Here is an 18,377-nt window from a genome sequence, read left to right as displayed (position 1 = left end):
TCCGGAGCCCAGGCGGGGTTATAAAGCGCCGGGCCGTGCCCCAGGGAGCTGGGCAGGCTCTTGCTGTAGGGAACAGGGCCGTGCCCCAGTCACCTAGAGAGGGTTAGGGGGCCAGGCAAGGCTACAGGGCAGGGCTTTGCTATACTGGTCCCTGTGGGGCTGTAGTGGGCCGGGCCGGGCCGTGCTTCGGGAGGCCCAAGGAGGGCTCTGCCACAGGGGGCTGAGCTGTGAGCGAGGTGGGGCTCATGGGCTGTGCCAAGGGGGCTGCGGCAGCCTGGGGACAGCGTGGTCTGTGGCAAGGGCTGGACTCAGCTGGCAAAATGGGGACAGCACTGGGGACACGCCAGCCCCTGCAGAAGGTGTGCCACCCTGGGCCCGGGGAGGAGTTGTTGGATCTCTGAGAGCACTCAGGACTCGGCAGCAAAGACTGTCCAGGCGCAGGAGCAGTGTGCGTGAGGACTTTTTCCTCTTGTTTTTCAGATGCTTGCTCAGGCGCATGGCGAGCCCCAAAACTCTGACTCTTTTCGGAAGCTGTGCTGTGGCTGTGTCAGGAAGGTGAGTGGTGGAACAAGGGGTGCCATTGTTGTGGGTGGATTTACTGTCAGTGCAGGGAGAGGATAAAAACCAAAAAAACCTTTAGCCTTTGCTTCCCTCGTTCATGACATCCTTCAGCAGCTGTTGTTTGGGCTGTGGCCAGGAGGTGTCCCCTCTGGACTCTTGGAGCAGGGCTTTTGGTGACTCCCGAAGCTTTGCCACAGGGTGGCTCCTCCCGTCCTTTTGTCAGAGACTTTTAGCGTAGAGAAACAGCTGTTTGAGCGATTTCTCCTCCCTCCCTCGCAAAGTGCTAATGTCCTCGTTGCAACTTCCTAAGCTGTCTGCAAGAAAGACAAAGAAGAAGAAAGGCGTATTCTGGGGCATTGAGGTGGCTGAAACACTCAGGTGGCATGGCTGGGAACTTGGAAAAGAGATGATCAAACATCTGATCTTGAAAAATGTTCATGAGAAAACCCAGAAGCTGAGCTACAGGTGCGTGGGAAGTTTCTTTCTCCTTTGTACTCCTCACACTCCCACAGCATCTTCATCCCTCCTGCTGTATGTTAGTCACATTAGCACCTTTCCTCGGATTCAGCTGCCCCCGTCCCCTTGGGCTATGTGCTGGAGACAGCGTGTGCACACTTATGTAGCAGGACAGAAACCTGCTAATTCAGAAGCACAGCCCTTGTTCCTGGCAGGAGTATTTTAAATGAAATGCCTTTTTTTTAATTCTGTTTTGCTGATACTTCTGTCTGTGAGGCATTTCCAGTCTAGTGAGATTTTAATTGTGGATGTATGCCAGACAGTCACTAGTGTGTCCTAAAACCATTGGTCCCGGGAGTCCCACTGGATGTTGAGCCACTCCAGCACTCTCTGTGACCATCCCTGCTCTGAAACTCAAATGTTTCTCCCCAATGTGTTTTGCTCATGGCTTGGGCAATGTAAAATATTATTCAAGGAAAGGGTAGGTACTTAGGGCTGGGAATGGGTTTTCAGGACACCTGGGTTCTGCCCCAGAACCAATCAGGTTCTACTGATTTGCTACCAAGGTACCCTGGGGGTCAGGTGTGTAAAGTGCTTCCAATTGTGGGCTCTGGAAGTTTTTATTCTTTATTCTCTTTTCTGCTGTCTAACTTAAAACCAGCTATATGCCATCAGACAAAATCTCTTGTTTTGGTTTCATTATCTAGATGTCCTTCCACGAGATTCTTCTTCACTGTTTTTCCACAGCCGATCATTCTGAGCCCTGGTATGTCCTTAACTCTGCCCATCATTTTCCGGCCCACTGAAAAGGTAAAGTGGCAACATGAAAATCGCTCTCGGTGCTCAGGCTGGCTTTGGGCTTCTGCCTCTCTTGTTCTTTCTGATTTGTTTTCACTTGAATGAATCAGTCCTTGGGAAAGGTTCTAGCAGAAAGATGGGGCAATGTGACCTCCCTGCTCTCCCCACATCTTCACCTGAGGGAGCCCTAACCCCTGAGGGAGCCCTAACCCCTGAGGAAGCCCTAACCCCTGAGGAAGCCCTAACTCCTGACTTCTCTGCAGAGTTTGCCAGTAATGAGAGGGATCCTCACAAAAAGTATTCCCAGTTTTTCATATGCTGCTTCTGGCCAGGAAATCAGTAAGATAAGTGCTTGAACTGTACACACCTGGTTTGATCCCAGGGAACCTGAGTTGGGTGGTTTTACTGCAGAACCTTGTGCTGAGGGATTCACTCTGCTTTCTTACAGGAGACCCTAAAGCCTGTATGTTGAAGGGCTACTGATTTTTCTATAAGGGATATGTCAAGGGCCTCCCTTCTTTTGGGTGGGGTGGGTTTCTTTAAGCTTTCTTTTTAACAGCAATGATTCTTTTTACCCAGGCCCTTTTCTTGATTTTCAGCTTGTTCCTCGTGTCTGTCCTGGCTTTGACTGTTGATCTCTGGCTTTTGCCCACAGATATATGTCTTTGATGTGTATCTCAGTTCTAGCCATAGAGCGTCATCACTGGGCAAATTCCCAGTACCCTGCTCTCTTAGTATCATGGTTTTCTGATGACTGTTCAGTGTTCCCTTTATGAAATAAGCTGCTGGCCTTGTTCCATTTTCAGTGAATAGTTTGTCTGCACCACACTGATCGCTAGACCAGGAGACTCCCTTTCTTAGAGGGAACAAGGACTGCGTGTGCTGCAATGCCCAAGGTCTCTCCTTACCTGTTTAAGTGGTACTCAGGAGAGGTGATGACTGGGGAGTATGGAAGACATGTATCTTGCAATTCCTTCTATCTTAGCTGGTTAGCAGATGTCCTGGGGCTATTTGTACACAGTGCTGTCAACGCTGCATCTTTAAGTTGTGTATTATCCGCTTAGGCCTCTAGCTGACAAAGCACTTAATCAAAGACTAATATTTCTGTGCTTGTGGAGCTCAAGGAGAGGTTGTACATGCTTCAGGTAAGCTGAACTGAGATCTTGAAAACACTGAAAGAAATCCATCTGCATCAAAACAAATCAGGTGAAACAAATGTGGTTTTCAACTCCTCTCACTGAGGGAGTTTGTGTGTTCCCTGACAGAGGGAGGAGTATACTTGAGTACCTTACTCCCTGCCTGCCTTTTCTGACCGCTTCATATGCTCTCTGTCCTGCACAGAGGCCTCCCCTCATGCCTCTGTCACTGATGTTTTTTTCCCAATGTTCTCACAGGTGTGAAAGTGACGGGTTGTTTACGGGTGGAGCTGCAGTACCTGCAAGATGGAGCCCCTCTAACTGCTGTCTTCCCTTGCTTTTCTGTGCAGAGGGAGTATGAAGACAGCATCTGCTTTAAGAAGGCTGAGGGTGAGTTCTCTGTCACTCTGCATGCTACGCTTCCACGCTCCTGTCTGTCCTTCCCAGCTGCTGTCCAGTTGCCCGCCTGCGCTGTCCACAATGTCACAGAGACAACATTCTCTGTGCGCAACATTGGGTGAGTGAGATGTAGCTGGACAGACCCTCTTTCTGTTTTGTCAAGTATTTTGCCACCTTCTTGGACTCTCCAATGAATGCAACTCATTCCAATTGTTATTAGATCTGCTGGCTGCCTTAACAAGTAGCAGACCTCTGCTTCCTCCAAGGTCACAGCAGAAAAGGCAGCAGAGATGGTAGTACAGGTCAGATATACTGACTGTATAAGGAGGTATGCTTCCAACCATTTACAGTGAGAGCAAAATAACCTTTACTAGTTGGAAAATGACCTGTGCTCCCCAAAGCAGTCAGGTGATGCGGTAGAAGGGTGGAAAGGACAGAGGGCACATGTACCTTAAGCAGAGCAAGCTATCGGCCAGAAGCCATTTCAAGTAATTCATTCTCCCCTTAGAGAAATCATTTGGGCTGACTGAGGGGTCCAGGGTGGTGGAGGATATTGTAAGTAACACACAGCTTGGAATCAATAAAATATAAAAAGCTGATGGTATGTCATGTTCTTTGCACAAATCAAACAAGCAGAGGGAGTTTTGGAGAGTTGCATGAGGTATTAGGAAAACAGCTCAGTCCTCTCTTCTCATCTGGGCATATAACAGAAGAACAAATGTTCATTTGGAATTAAGTAGCAGCAAATTTAGATACAGGAAGAACAAATACTTCATTCTGGAGCTTATTTGTTTGCTGTCACATGATGAAGCAGAGAAATTTTATGGCCGTTAATAAAGTTCTCAGATGTAATAGCTAAGATTCATTTAAGTATGAATAGACCATTTGCAGAGACTAGAGACAAATTTCTTCCCAGCATCACATATTTGGCCAGGGATTAGGGATTCTGCCATTCAACATCAGTTGCTTCACATCCTAACTGAATAACCTATTGGGAAAGGCCCATCCTATGCATGATTGCACAGGCAGCAAAGGATCCGTTCATCTACTTAAAATGTGTCTCAATTTCCTAGTGATCTTGTTACTCTGTTTGCCTGGGAGACACCAAGCCCTTTCTACATGATTCCTGACTATGGCATGCTGAACCCAGGTGCTGAGTGCATGGTCAAGGTAGTCTTCCAGCCCAAGGTGGCTATGGTATATGATGTGGCAGCAACATGCTGGTTTGGAGGTGAAGAGAAGCAAAAGAGGACTATCCAGCTAAAGGCCCTGGGTGAGTCTATCTTGCATTTAACACTGAAAGAAATATGTATCATCCCTAACTGTGGAATAGCATTCCACAGGGAGGCTATGCTGCAGTTGACTTAATCCACAGATGTGAAGCCCATAGTTTGAAAGTGGCCTGTGAAACTCTTGTTAATGCTGCTGTCAATTTGGAAGTATGATCTGAAGAGACAGTAGAGACAGTGTGGTCTAACAGGCCCTGTGGCGTGTTTTGGCCAAACTAATATTTCTGGAGCTTGCTTAAGTTGACAGAGGGGAAAAAATGAGATGAGTTAATTGTCACAATGCAAAAACCTCCAGAAACCCATGGTCTTGTCTGCACTCGGTCTCTCCTGTCTGCCCCAGCTAGACAGAGAGATCGAGGGAAATTTCTAAAGCTTTCTGGGTGCAAGTTAGGGTAAGTAATGGTTTCATTAGCAAGTCCTTGCCTGAAGTGCCTTATATGGCCCCTGACAAATAAAAGATGTGACCCTGAGTTTAGTAAATTAGGGTTGGAACGGAGCTTATTTGGTTCAAAGCAGGGCCAACTTTGAAGGTAAATCCAACTTCAGAGTTACCTGAGGTTGTTCAGAGGCTTGTCCAGCTAAGCATTGGATATTCAAGGATGGAGATTCCACTTCTCTCTCTTAACCCAATATATTATTCCCTTTAACAGCCAAATACCCCTACCTGCGGGTGAGTGTGACAGGGGAAGAGTATGAAGGTGTACAGCCTGGGAAGTTTCAGGATGTGCTGTGCTTTGGATCAGTGCCAGTGGGGACAACTGTGGAGAAGTGTGTAGAAATCTTCAACATGTCAGTGGTATGTGGAGAGGGAGACTACTTCTTGTGAGAAATTGGCATGCTGGCATGTTTCCCTGGGGTACATGGTCTTGAGTATCTCCCTTAATGCTGTGAAAATAATGCAAGTGGGAGTGTGAATAAAATAGAGATGATGAGCCTTCCCCTACCAACCAGGTCATTCACCCTTGCCCTCTGCCTTCCAGCTACAGTGTTAGCGACTCGTCCATGTCGCTAACATGGTGTGGCAGTTCTTGCCTGCTTCCCACTGTGCTTGGTCTAGATCAGGCAGCCACTGCTGTCCTTCACATCCTGCAGCTCTCCTGCTCACCCTGGACAAGCCCATCAGTCCTGTGTGGCAGTTGTGGCGGTCTCAAATTGGTGTGCGTGTATCCCAGGCAGCTGATGGATCTTCTGCTGTCCTCAGTGGACTACAACTTGGTGACTGCTCTCAAAGTCAAGCGGGCTATGTTTGAGCATCTTGTTCTCTGTGCCAGCTCAGCTCAGCCCAGCCCTGTTAAAAGTCAGAGGTACTCAGAGATTGCTGACATGGGTGACAGCAGTGCTGGCTCATCCACAGGGTCTGAAACTTGGGAGTGGCAAAGACACACTCATTTGTTGTACTGTTGTTATCCGCAATGGTGCTCAGCATCCTCAGGCAAGGATCAGAACCTTCTTTAAGGGGCTTGAGGAAGGTGTCAGAGCATGTCTTGTTTTTTGTGAAAAGAAAATCCCCAGACAAAAGATGGAACTGTGAATGGAGAAAAATAAGTTATCTGCCTGCGTGTCTTCCTGGTCACAGCAGTCACTTAGGCTATTTTGGCCCTTGGCGACACCTTGAGCCATCCTCCCCGCTACCAGGAGGGACACTCCAACCCCAGAGATCACCAGGACATTTTGCTGCAGCCCACTGGTTTCTGAGCTTGTGGTGGGAGCTTGCTGTTGGCAGTGCCCCAGCAGGACAGGGTTGTAGAGGTTTGCACAGCATTTCTGTGCTGGGCTGCAGTAGCCTTGGTGTTCTTGGTGGTGTTCAGCTCTGCTGAAAACTGCAGTCCTTCACTGATTATTGTTCTGCATTTAGAGCTACCCTGGCCCTCCTGTTGTCTTCTTCGTTAGCTTATTTCTTTTCTGCTTGCAGGTTGATGCGCCATGTAGGATAGAAAGAGCTAAGGACCCTCTGCTTCGAGATCATGTTTTCTCCTGTGATCTGTCCCATGGTGTTGTCCCTGCCAAGGGGAAGCTGGTCTTGTGTATACGATTTCAGCCTCAGACTGTAGGAGAGCACAGTACCGACTATTTCACTATCGTATCTGCCGGATGCCTCTTGCAGACCACCCTGAAGGTGGTTGGCTCATGCAAAGGTACCAGAGTGAAAGTCTTCCCTGTTTCAACCTGTCTTCTTCTTAGCACTGTAGGAGAAGAGCTAGTGCTTGGGGAAGGACTAGGAACTGTCACAGCCCTCAGTCATAGACTTACCTTCTGCTGGGATCCAGGCTGTCTCTGGTGCACCATTTGGGGTTTATACTTGCTTGAGACAGACGTGAGACTGTTGGAAGTGAATATTCAGCTGTTTGCTAGGACTGGTGTGTTTGCTGATGACATTATTCTGGTTTGGAAAGGTCAGTTAAGTGCAGTAGTGGCTTGTGACATGTTGACAGAAACAGCTATGACGTGCAAGATCTGTCTTGCATGTTGTTGTGCTAGGTCCTTTGGTGTCCCTGCACCAATATTTTGTGGACTTCGACTGGATCAATCTTGGGGAAAGTTTGATGCAGACACTGAAAATCAGCAACACCTCAGATGTCCCAGCCTACTACCAGTTTGATATTGATGGCAGAGGGAGCGTCTTCTCCTTGGATCGTCCCTGTGGAGTCTTGGAGGGCACAACAACACTCGTGCTGAAGGTGACCTTTCGACCTACTCGCCCAATCAGCTATCACCGCAGAGTGGTGTGCCTTGTTCACCATCAGGTATGAGAGGCAAAGGGTGGTTTCACCACTGTGATACTCAGAAGGCTCTTCCAATGTAACCCACCAGGGCTGGCCTCTCTCACTTAGTAGCCCCTGGAAATCTCTTCCCACTGTATTTCCATTGATACCTGTCCTGGGCTCTTGCTGAGCAGAATCCCCATGGTGCAGGTTCCTATCAGCAGCAGGGGGCTGATGCGGACAGACAGTCAGTAATACCTATGGATGTGGTGAGGTGCATCCTCAGTGGCTTCCATCCATTTAGGTCTTTGAGTTAAATTTACCTGCGTAGCTGTGCACTGAGTGCCTTCAACTTTCAGTCCAGTTTCAAGAAAGTTCTTATGCTACATCAAGACACAAAGTAAATGGAAGTGTAACATTGCAGATGCTAAGCCTTTCCCAGGCATGGTTTTGGAAGTGATGTACTAGGACGGTGTAACTCTCAGAGCAATCACAGAAGGATAGTTTATTTCTTATAATCCTTTCTGGTGTTTTCACAGGAACCCATGTATGTGGACTTTTTTGGTACCTGCCATTCAGACATAGCTAAGCCAGCCATCCTTCAGGCAAGACACCTCTCCTGGTACCGTACCAACATGGTGAGGGGACTGACCTTCTACCCCCCTGATATCCTGAGCGTGATGCTGAAGGATGGGAAGCTGCACATGGATGAAAAAGGAGCCCTCATGCTGCCCCCTGAGGTATGAGCTGCCCTCCCTGGAATCTAAGATAGATGTGAACCATGCTGTTCTCTGCAGATGCTGGGCTTCTATGGCACAGGCCAGGCAGATCTAGAAGGACTTGCAGGTGCCAGACAGATTTCTTTAGTATCTCTGTTAATGTTCCCAGCACATACCAACACTATCTGTGTCAGTTGGGTCTTACCCAAGCTCAGCCACTAAGCCACTTTCTGGCTTTAACTCAGTCACGGGGTCTTCTTTTCCTTTGTGTAGTTTCAGATTGAGGACTGGCTTACAAACAGCAGCTTCCTTGAAGCCAGGACTTTGAGCTGTCCTGGGAACTGTTACTGAAGTGCATCTTGAATGCCCTCTTGCTTGTGAAGCAGTCAGGACTGTAGTGCCTGGTGTCTCCCACAGGCACACTTCCCCTGCTCATACAGAGATGTTTCCATCCTGTAGGTCCCTCAGGACAAGCCTCCCAACGAATACTTTGAAGCCAGCTCCATGACTGAATATTTCTACGATGGTGTAAGCAGCGACCTGGCCTTGTTTCCCCCTCATGTTAGCGTCAGCCCCAGGGAGTATGATTTTGGTTGCTGCGTGCCGCTCCACAAGGTAGAACCGCTTCCTCTCTGTGTGACCAACCACACCAAAGGAAAGATCACTGTTGCCTGGACTCCAAGCCACGCCAGTGCCTTCCAAGTGAGCCCTGAAATCTGCGACATCCCACCTTTGAAGTCTTCAGCCTTCCGTGTCCTTTTCCAGCCCACTCAGCTCAACAGTCTCTATGCAGCAGAGCTGGAAGGTTTTGCCTTCTACAAGGTTAGTAAGAATTATTAGGACCAGTTTCCAGAGAGGGCCTGGCAAGAGACTGCAGGCTAAAGGCTTTTGGAGGACTTAAAATTCAAATAGAACCTTTTATTCTGAGTTTGGCAAACCAGCAACTTTAACTCCTTTGGCCACTGCTTTGATACACTGGTGGGTTAAAATTTCCCCTTCACCTCTGTCCTGGCAGATAAATCATCAAAGCAAGCCACAGCTCATGCATATAAGACAGTTACACTTGCTCTTACCTGCAGTGAATGTGAAGTAATCTACACCTCACTGAAGGAGGAATTACTGTGAATTAAATTACTGCACTATTACTGTAGATGAGAGTCTGCACAAGGATGGTGGTTGTGGCCTGGGTGATGGGCAGTAACTTATTTTTTGTGTCTGGCCCTCTACAAGTAAAGCTGCTGAGGGCACCATACATCACTGCAGACTCTCCTCCCATGAGATGTGGGATTCATATCACGCAAGGCTGCAATTGCAGGAGTTTTAGCACCCAGAAAATTCCTGGTAAGTCAGGGAGATCTTCATTATGTTGCTGATTACTCTTCTTGCATTTTTTTCCCTTCTAAGTGTGGAGGATATCTGGGAGTAACCTTAGAATTTCTTAGGCTCAAGTAAAGGATAGATGATTATTTTCAGTGACTCACTGTTAAGCGCTAACTTTAACATCTGCAAGTATCTCAAAGTGCACTAGAGTGTCTGTAGACCCTCCTTCCCTAAGGCAACTCTTGTAGAATGACAGAATAGCTTGGATAGGTCCTTCTGCTTGAAAGTCACTCAGTGGTCTTTTGGGTCTGAAATGTAGCTATCTGTGAAAGCAGCACCCATGTTCCTCATCCAGCACTGGTCAATCCTTCCCTGAAAAAAATCAATTCCTCAGTCCAAGGGATGTCATTGTAACAAACTGCTTCTTGTGATGGAACATGCACTTGAGGGCATCTTGCCACGCTCCCTTCCTGCACACACACTGTTCTGTCCCTTGTGTGCCTGCAGGTGCTGAGACACTACAGTAACATTGAGGAGGATGCCACCATCTGTCCATCCTGGTGCCTGACTGTCAGGCTGAGAGCACACACGTATGAAGCAGAACGGGAGCACTTCATCCCACAGTACATCCTGGATGTCCCCAAGGTGTGTAACTGGTTGATGTTTGGATCTTTGCAGAGACGCTCAGTGTTTACCTCTGAATTTTTTACCTTGTCTCCCATTGCACCATCCTGAGGTGTGGCTTAGGTGGTTTCTGATGGTGTGGACACTCCTGCTTTGGTACAGAGGTAGGATGTTCTTTCTCATTATCTTCCCAGCCTCCAGTATGTCAGGCTGCACTGTGCATCTCATTAGTTCTGAGGAAACCTGTTAGGATCTCCTTCTTTTCTGTTTAAGTGGACATTGGCATTGATAAGGGTGCTTAGTCCCCTCCCAGGAGCCTCAGACATTTTGCATGCACTTAGGCAAATGGAGGGCAGCACACAGAATCCATCCTTATGGAAGAGATGTGGTTGCAAGGTAGAGTGGAATTTTCCCTGACTCTTCCTGCTGTTTCTATAGCACAAGAAAGTGTTGTTCCTGTGAGGCAAAGTGAGATCTGACCCTTGAGAACATCTTAGAAAATCTCCTCAGCTAGTTCAGCATGTACAGCCTGTATCCGATATGCATGAGCTGGAATGAATTCCAGCCTGCTGGAATTCTTAATCCAGAAGGTCACTATCCATGCAGAGACTGCAGGTCCCAGCAAGCAGTTCACTTATTGGATGAACAGAAAGCATTGTCTAAGTATAGTAGCTTCATTGGTCCCATGAGCCTATGAAAGATGAGGGCTGCTGTGGGAAGCAAAATGACCATAATTTGTATGGCCTTGGTTGATTTCCTTTTATTCCTTGAAGAGAAGCAGTTAAGAAGTTCTCCTTAGATTCAGGATAGTGCTTGTTGGAATCTGGAATTCAACACAGTGAAAGCTTTTTCTTTGAGCTGGTTTTCTAAACCCAGTGCAAATAACCTTTCTTGCTTGTCTCCACCAGACCTTTCCTCCTGTGGCTCCTAACACCGATACCTACTGCAGTATGCTGCTCTTGAACACGGGCACCTCGTTGATAACCTTCAGTGTGAACCAAGCTGCTTGTCCCTCTGTTTTGGTGAAGCCCCACTCAGGACACATCATTCCAGGAGGCCACCAGATTTTCTTTCTCTCCACTCATCCTGTCAACACAGTCTTGCAGCAGCATGTCCTGCCTTTGCAGCTGAACTCTTGTCCTGGATACACCAAGGTAGGGAGAAGGAAGTAGAAGATGCTGAGAAAGGTTTGTTCCCTTGTATTCTTCCCTTTTCACAGTGTCTTACACTGTGACCCCTGTTATATCTCCTAATGATCAGTTTGGATTTTGCCCTTTGGAAATAGGAATGAAATAACACTTTCAACATTTAAGGCAGCATCAACATTACAGACAGAAGGTGCTGGTGTGCCAGACATCCTGTATCCTTTGTTCACTTGTGTTTCCATCTCCTGGAATGAGCTATACTGTGCTCAGGGCCCTCCTTGACAGCGCAACCCAAAGTTCTTCCCCTCCTCCTTCAGACCCATTTTTTTCTTACTTATCTCTCAGAAGGAGCAACATCTTTGCAAGGTCCCTCTGGAGGTAACTGAGACTTCCAGCTAATGTCTGTTGCTTTTTCCTTAATTCCACAGGAGATTGCTCTCCAGAGTTGTGGGGAGTCCCTTCTTTTGCTCCTAGAAGGTGATGGAAATCTATACTTCAAGCCTATCTATATAGGGACCTCCTCTACACGAATGTATACCATAAAAAACTGCACAAAGCTACCCATGGTTTTCACATGGAAGATCCATCAGTCTGACAGCAAGATCCTGTCTGTCAGCCCCACTGCAGGGATCCTCCAGCCCTATGAAGCCATGGTAAGTTTGAGTTACCAAAGTTGTATTTTTCTCTCTACAATACAGCTGTGGAGTGCTTAGAGCAGAAATGTGAGGGATGCCAATCATTTGGTCATTAATGCCAAAGTTGGAGAATACCAGCCAGTGTCATAGCTCGGGTTGCTAGCTAACATCTGCAGTCGTGCTGGTTCCCATGATGTGGATTTACCCAAACATGATGATATTCTTCTTGACTACAAGGCCAAATAGGTCTTAAACAGGCACTAGATAATGATACCCTGGATGGGGCTGGGCATTAACACAGCAGCAACTTTGTTATGCACCAGGAGATCTTAACAGACAGAGGACAAATGAGAGCATGAGAGGGTTTATGATGCTCCTCTTCTGTTCTCCCACCAGTAAATTCAGGTTCTAAACTTCTACTGTATTCTCTGAGTGCTTTTTGAGAGTAGTGAGCACTCCACATCCTGTCTTTGAATATCTGAATGTGCATTCCCAATACGAACCTTTGATACAGGCAGAGATGGTGGAGCACTGAAGTGAGAGGGTCTCAAGAGTTGTCTGTAGAGGACTGAAGGGGCTGTGAATTGAATGGAACCGTTGGGGTGTATAGGCTTGGCTCTGGTCTGGAGCTCGTGTGAGTGCTCTTCTTCCCTCTTGTGATTTCAGGCTCAGGCATGGACTTTTACTCCTGACAAGGAAACCAAGTATCTGCTGCGAGCAATGGTGTTTGTGAGGAGGAAAAACCCAGACCCCGTGTCTCCCAAAAGCGTCCGTTATGCATTACGAATTGTTGGAGAGGGGGCACTGGGCACCATCAGGGTAAGGACCTGGGGCCCACTGGGTAGTAGGAGGGGTACTAGGGTTGGATGGGGGTCTTGTGCTTCCCCTTTTTGCACAATTTGTACTGGAGATAACCAATAAGGATTTACAGCAAAATTCCCAGACCCTGCTTTTGGTGGAGATAACAGAGCTGATTCTGGCAGCTTAATGGCAACAGCATAATGTAAATGTCCTGCCAGTTCAAATGTGACCTGCCTGAATCCTCTGAGATCACCCTCAAATCCTCTGTTCCAGACTGAACTAAGAAAGCCATTTGGCTCCTTGGGACTCCCAGCTCTCTCCTCTCATTCTGTCTGCTCTCCTTCTCCATTTGTTCTGCCATCAGTCCAATTTTTAAGTGTGGTGGACACGACTGTTAAAGTTGTGTGGCCACAACGTAGATTTCCTCCTATTACCTGCAGATCTGTGCAGATACCTTCATTTTTAGGCAGTTTTTTTAAGGAATTAGGGCTAATAAAATAGTATTTTGTAAGTCATTGTCAATCATGTTGGATGGATGGGTAGAAAGGTCTTACAGGTACTTAGTCACTATAAATTGCATGCGAGTGGATGACTAGCCAAAAGAGAGTGGGATTCTTAATACAGGCATGGAAGGACCGGCAGACAGGGCTCAACACTTGTGCCAAGTGCAGCTGCCCAACTAGTGTCCTCACAGCCTCAAATGTGCTGCATCTTATTCCACAAGCAGCCTAAATAACAGTAGGAGAAAGCATCTGGAGGACAGATTGAGCCCCTTGGAGCCCTGTTAGTACATCTCCCAGGATGTGCCAGGTCCTACACAAAGTAGGGAGCCCTTTGCATTGCACTGTGTGGGTCGAGGGATCAGCACGTGGAGAGATAAGTGATGGCTACACTCGACTGCTATGCTTGATGTGTAGCAGTGACCTTTGTGTGGCGGATTTGAATTCCAGGCAGAAAAAGAGTACCTGGACCTTGGAAATGTTCTGGTTGGTGACCTGCAAAGCTGCAGCATTGTACTGCTAAATGATGGGATCTGTTCACTGAAGTACACCCTCAGCGTGGAACAACTGATCACCGGGCCTTGTGACCCCGAGGAGGTCTGCAGCGATCCGCTGGGTACTGTAAGGGAATTAGCATGGGATGGGGGCTTGACCTTCTCTTTTCTGCAGAATTGTTCTAGCATGACCTTGGAGGTTGGGCTGGTAGCTTACTAGCTTGCATCTATTCCCATAAGTGCTTTATTAAGGTACCCATGTTTTATATGAGAGAAGTATGCTTGAGGGGCTATCTCCATGTGTGGTACAGCGTGTGGGTGTGGTACAACTGTGGGTACTACTTGTGCTGTGGTAGAAACATTTCATCGTCATTAACTTTGCCAAATCTTTCTCTGGAAACATAAGTAGCTTCCTCTTCCCATCACTTGAACAAAAATATCTGTGCTGTTCTTTTGCTTGAAGTTTGTGTATATGTGTGTGTAATTCTCAGAAAAAAATTAAAGCAGGCAAGGTTTGTTTACATTTACTAAGGACAGAAGAAGATGTTTTTCATGGGCTATTAGATTGTTACATTTTAAAGATCCAACTTGAAGCACATATAATTAAGCAAGCCAGAATAGGGAGGAAGAAATGTTGGGAGACTCATCAGAGAGTTTCCACTTAACGAGCTCCCCTTACAATCCAATGGAAAAGAGGCACCCAGACCCTGGGCTGTAGAAACAAGATAGCCAGAAGTCACAGGGAGTTGTGCCACTGAGCACAGCACTGGTATGATGGCAATTATAATCCTGCGTTGGTGTTTGCACTTCACAAAGGATGTGAAGGTGCTTTCTCATGGAGGTGCACGGGTGTGCAGGGGGCAGTCGTTGAAATAATACAGATGTGCACACTCTCACCCTGTGTGTGTGTGTGATTTACATCATCTTACGTGTGTGCTGAAAGAAGAGATCCCTCAACCACTGAGAAGTGTCTGCTCCTTTGCTTAGGTGACTTTTCTATCTTGCTAGAAAAAGCATAGCCCAGAGTCTGACAATTGAAGGTAGAACAATTTGGACCTTAAAATAAGATGCAATTTCTCAGCAGAGAATGGAGTTAAACAAAGGAGCTTCCCAGAAGAAATGGTGCAGTGCAACCCTTAGCTGCCTTTCTAGAGGACCTCCTTTGTGGAAGTTCCCTGCTCTTTGCCTTCCAATGGCAATGTTGGGTACTCCCAATGAGCTGCTTACAGTCGTAGTCTGGGAATCCCAACTTCAACACCTGAAGTTGGTCCTAATGATTAGGCACAGGGGAGCAGTGGCTTGTGTGCAAGTAGCCTTGAGGAGCTGTGTGCTGAGCACAGGTGTGGTGTCAGAGAGATCAGTGATGCCAAGAGCTCATATCACCTCTTTTCTCCTACAGCTTTAGAGCTGGAACACTCCAGAGGGACAATCCCCGCAAGGTCAAAAGCTTTTGTTCGAATAACAGTCAGGCCAGCCCGTCGGCTGCATTACACCTGGTCAATCAAATATGCTATTTGCACACTCACAGGTGAGAGATGGGTATTCTGGGAAAATCATTTCCCTCCCAACCAAGTAGACTGTGCTGCAACAGGCTAAGCTGCACAGTTCCCAGTGTATGAGTCACGCCTGATGAAACCCCTGTGCTGAGCACTTTACCAGAGCCAGATCCTGTATGCCAGATCCTTTTTGCTGCACCTTTTGCCATCAGATATGATTGAGCCATGAGAAACAGACAGGGAGAGCTCCAGGTTTCCTGCTGCTGTGGTCATAAGACTCCCTGCTCCCCTGCATGATCACAGTCTTTTATGATGTGTCCTGAAGCATATTCTGAGAGCTTCAAGCAATCAGTCCTATGCAGCTGGGGTCCTTTTTGCAGATCTGGATTGGTCCCTGTAGAAGAAAGAATGCAGCTGAGCTAGAAAAGGCATGGAGAGGGGCAACAGGGATGTTCAGAGGTGGGGAACACCGTTTGTACAAGAGACTAGTTAGACAAGGAGTTTCCAGCTTAGGAAGTGGAGAATGGCAATGCCCCATGAATGGTATGGAGAAGGCAAGATATAAGCAGCTGTTCATAATTTTTCCGTGTGAAAACAAGGGGCACTTCATAAAATGACTAGGCTGTAGGCTTAAATCAAAAAAAGAGGTTTTCACATAGTGCAGAACTAAACTGCTTAAATACACTGTTGTAAAGGATCACATTCATGGTCTTTTGGTGATCTCTAAATGCAGAAGTCAAGGTACAACTAGAAGTCAGTGGTTTAGAGGTTTTCAGAAACTGCCAAAGAAAAGACTGTGTACAAGTCCTTTTGTTTCTTTCTTTCTTTCTTTGGTCCGGGTAGGGCCTCTCTCCATTTTTGTCCCAGACAGCTGCCCCTTAATGGTGCATGACTACTTTTTGGTGTTTCTTTCTCTCCCAACCTACAGAACTGGTAAGCACAAAAGAGGGGCAGCAGCCCCTCTGCTGCATCGTAGCAACAGGCATCTACCCAGCTCTCTGCATCACGGATGCCTGTTCAGCAGGGAGTGCCAGAGGTATCAGCAAGGTGCACCTCTGGAGGCTCTTTTCCTTGGACACGCTGAATGAATACTTGGACCAAGATCCAGCTCCCAGTGAGCTCACCTACAGAGTTCCCACAAGGCACAGGTGAGATGAGGAGGTGGATCAGAGGATCTTTCAGTCCTTCGCATGAGCCAGACAGATGCTGTGACCATTGGCTTGTGTTGCAACTCATTGCTGCATAGCACTCTGTTATTCCATCCCAGCTGCTGCAGGGAGTTGCTCACTTCCACTTCTCTGCTTACCCTCCCTAGAGGGGAGCCACAGAAACAAAGAATAAGTTACTTGCAATGGACTTCTAAAAGTCTCTGGACTAACCCCTTGCTCAAAGCAGGGACAACTAGGTCAGTTTGCTCAGGTCGTTGTCCAGTTCAGTGCTGAATATCTCTGAGGGCAAAGAAACCACAGCTTGTCTGGGCACATGATTTCAGTGTTTGGCCACTTGCATGGTAAAAACTTTCTTCCTAGTATCTGATTGGAGTATCTTGTGTTGCAACTTGTGCAGCTGCCATCCCCGAGCCCTTGCTTCATCAGGCTGAATAAATCCAGGTCTCTTAGTTGCTCCTTGTAAGTAATGTGCTCCAGCCCTCAACCATCTTGGTGGCCCTCCACTGGACCTGCTCCAGTATGTCAGTGACTTCCTTGTACTGGGGAGTTGAAAAGATGCCTCAGCTAAGCAGAGTTCCTATGCCACTCACTCTCATTAGGCACATATAAAAGTTTTTGGAGAAAATCAAAAGACCTGCCTCACACTCAGTATCCTTTCTCCCAAAATGGCCAAGAACATAAGGTCAGAGAAGAATTATAAGTAAGAAAGAGAGCCAGTGTAGAATGACCCTTTCCCCTGTCATGCCCTGCTAACCCTTCTTCCTGACTCAATTTGATCTCTTCTTTTTCTCCTGTGACCAGCACATGCTTGATCCCTCCAGTATATACCCCTCTGCTGCTGGATTTCAACTTTGGGGCTGCCCCAATAGGCTCAGAGCCTACCCTTGTGATGCTTCTGCTGGCAAACAAGGGTGTGGTGCCTGTGGAGTGGTAAGTGGTGCTTGCTGGAGCTCAGTCTTCTTTCTGGGTCTGTCTGGGGATATGGAAATACTCATAGTGGCCATGAGAGGTTTGCAAATTAATAGGGTGGATTTTGTAGGTGCGGCTTGTGTTGTGAAGCTGCGACTGAGATCTGTTGGTGGGTCTGGGTGGGGAAGCAAGCAAGGAATGGCAGACAGTTCTGCACATCAGACCTGATGAAACATAATGTGTCCACCAGCTGGGCTAAGCCTGGCTGACTGAAGACACCAATCATGGCCCCAGGGAAGTTTTGTTACCCTGTTGCTGACCAGCTGACTGGTTCCCTAGGGCCTTCCTGTTTCCTTCTGATCAGAAGATGGACATGGAGCACTGGGCAGAGGATGCTGAGTTTAGCCCCCATGAGCTGCACCAGATGAGAATTCAGGATAACCAACTCTTCAGTGTTTCCCCAAAGTCAGGGAAACTTCTTCCAGGACAGGCGGAATCTATCCAGCTCTCACACAGGTAACAGCAACTACCTGTACTTCAGAGCCTCATGCTGTGTGCCAGGACATCACATGCCATCAGTCCCCTGTGTTGCCATGCCAGATCCTTTCCCTTCACATGCCCCTTGCCCAGCAGAGATTGGGCAAGTCCCTGTGTGTGTCCAGTTTCTGGACCCCACAAAGCTTGTCTTCCTCTGGAAAATGTTGTTAATGTCCTTTAACACTGCAGTGCAAGAGGCATTTATCGTGACATGCTGGGGACACTGGTCTGCCCTGACCTGACAGCTGGGGAGATGAACAAGATGCTGCATTTCCTGTGGTTTTGGTTATACAGTGATATTCTTATTTTTGTTATCAACTGTTGCTGCTAGCTCTTGTGTGCCTCTGGAGGGTATGAAGAAAACTGAACACCTCCCCTTTCGCAGCAGACCTGAGCTGAGAAGTACTGGCATTTCAAATGGTGTTGGCCTAGAAAGTTGGGACCCTAAATTGGTGTATGACTAAAATCAACATTGCACCACTCGTTCTCATCCAAACACAACTGCCCCCCCCCCCAGTGGCCCTTACGCAACAGTGACTCTTTAGCTGGGAAGTGAATTGTCTCTAATCTACATGTGACCCCGATTCTGTCACCCTGGGCACAAGGTTGGTTTCTAATGTTTTCCTCTCTCTCCTCTTTCACTGTTAGACATGATTTCATTGGCACTGATCACCTCTCTGTCCTGCT

At 47.4% G+C, this 18,377-nt stretch overlaps 1 protein-coding gene across 1 annotated transcript in view; it reads left to right on the top strand.

Annotated features, from left to right (window-relative positions):
* Positions 1-480: 480 nt before the first annotated feature.
* Positions 481-18,377, top strand: part of CCDC108 (coiled-coil domain containing 108) — a 31,824-nt gene continuing 13,927 nt past the window's right edge. Inside the window, exons 1-20 of the mRNA XM_010287484.1 lie at positions 481-555; positions 872-1,026; positions 1,725-1,827; positions 3,302-3,468; positions 4,424-4,623; positions 5,290-5,435; positions 6,552-6,774; positions 7,118-7,383; positions 7,881-8,081; positions 8,520-8,882; positions 9,888-10,025; positions 10,913-11,158; positions 11,578-11,802; positions 12,451-12,603; positions 13,536-13,701; positions 14,979-15,101; positions 15,992-16,223; positions 17,046-17,174; positions 17,493-17,669; positions 18,339-18,376. Of these exons, the coding sequence (XP_010285786.1) occupies positions 481-555; positions 872-1,026; positions 1,725-1,827; positions 3,302-3,468; positions 4,424-4,623; positions 5,290-5,435; positions 6,552-6,774; positions 7,118-7,383; positions 7,881-8,081; positions 8,520-8,882; positions 9,888-10,025; positions 10,913-11,158; positions 11,578-11,802; positions 12,451-12,603; positions 13,536-13,701; positions 14,979-15,101; positions 15,992-16,223; positions 17,046-17,174; positions 17,493-17,669; positions 18,339-18,376 (3,526 nt within the window). The remainder of the gene's footprint in view (positions 556-871; positions 1,027-1,724; positions 1,828-3,301; positions 3,469-4,423; positions 4,624-5,289; positions 5,436-6,551; positions 6,775-7,117; positions 7,384-7,880; positions 8,082-8,519; positions 8,883-9,887; positions 10,026-10,912; positions 11,159-11,577; positions 11,803-12,450; positions 12,604-13,535; positions 13,702-14,978; positions 15,102-15,991; positions 16,224-17,045; positions 17,175-17,492; positions 17,670-18,338; position 18,377) is intronic.

This window comes from Phaethon lepturus, unplaced genomic scaffold (genome assembly GCF_000687285.1).
Source record: "Phaethon lepturus isolate BGI_N335 unplaced genomic scaffold, ASM68728v1 scaffold42055, whole genome shotgun sequence".
Lineage (NCBI taxonomy): Eukaryota > Metazoa > Chordata > Aves > Phaethontiformes > Phaethontidae > Phaethon > Phaethon lepturus.
The sequence above is the reverse complement of the archived record's forward strand: the minus strand, read 5'-3'. Positions and strand labels throughout refer to the sequence as shown.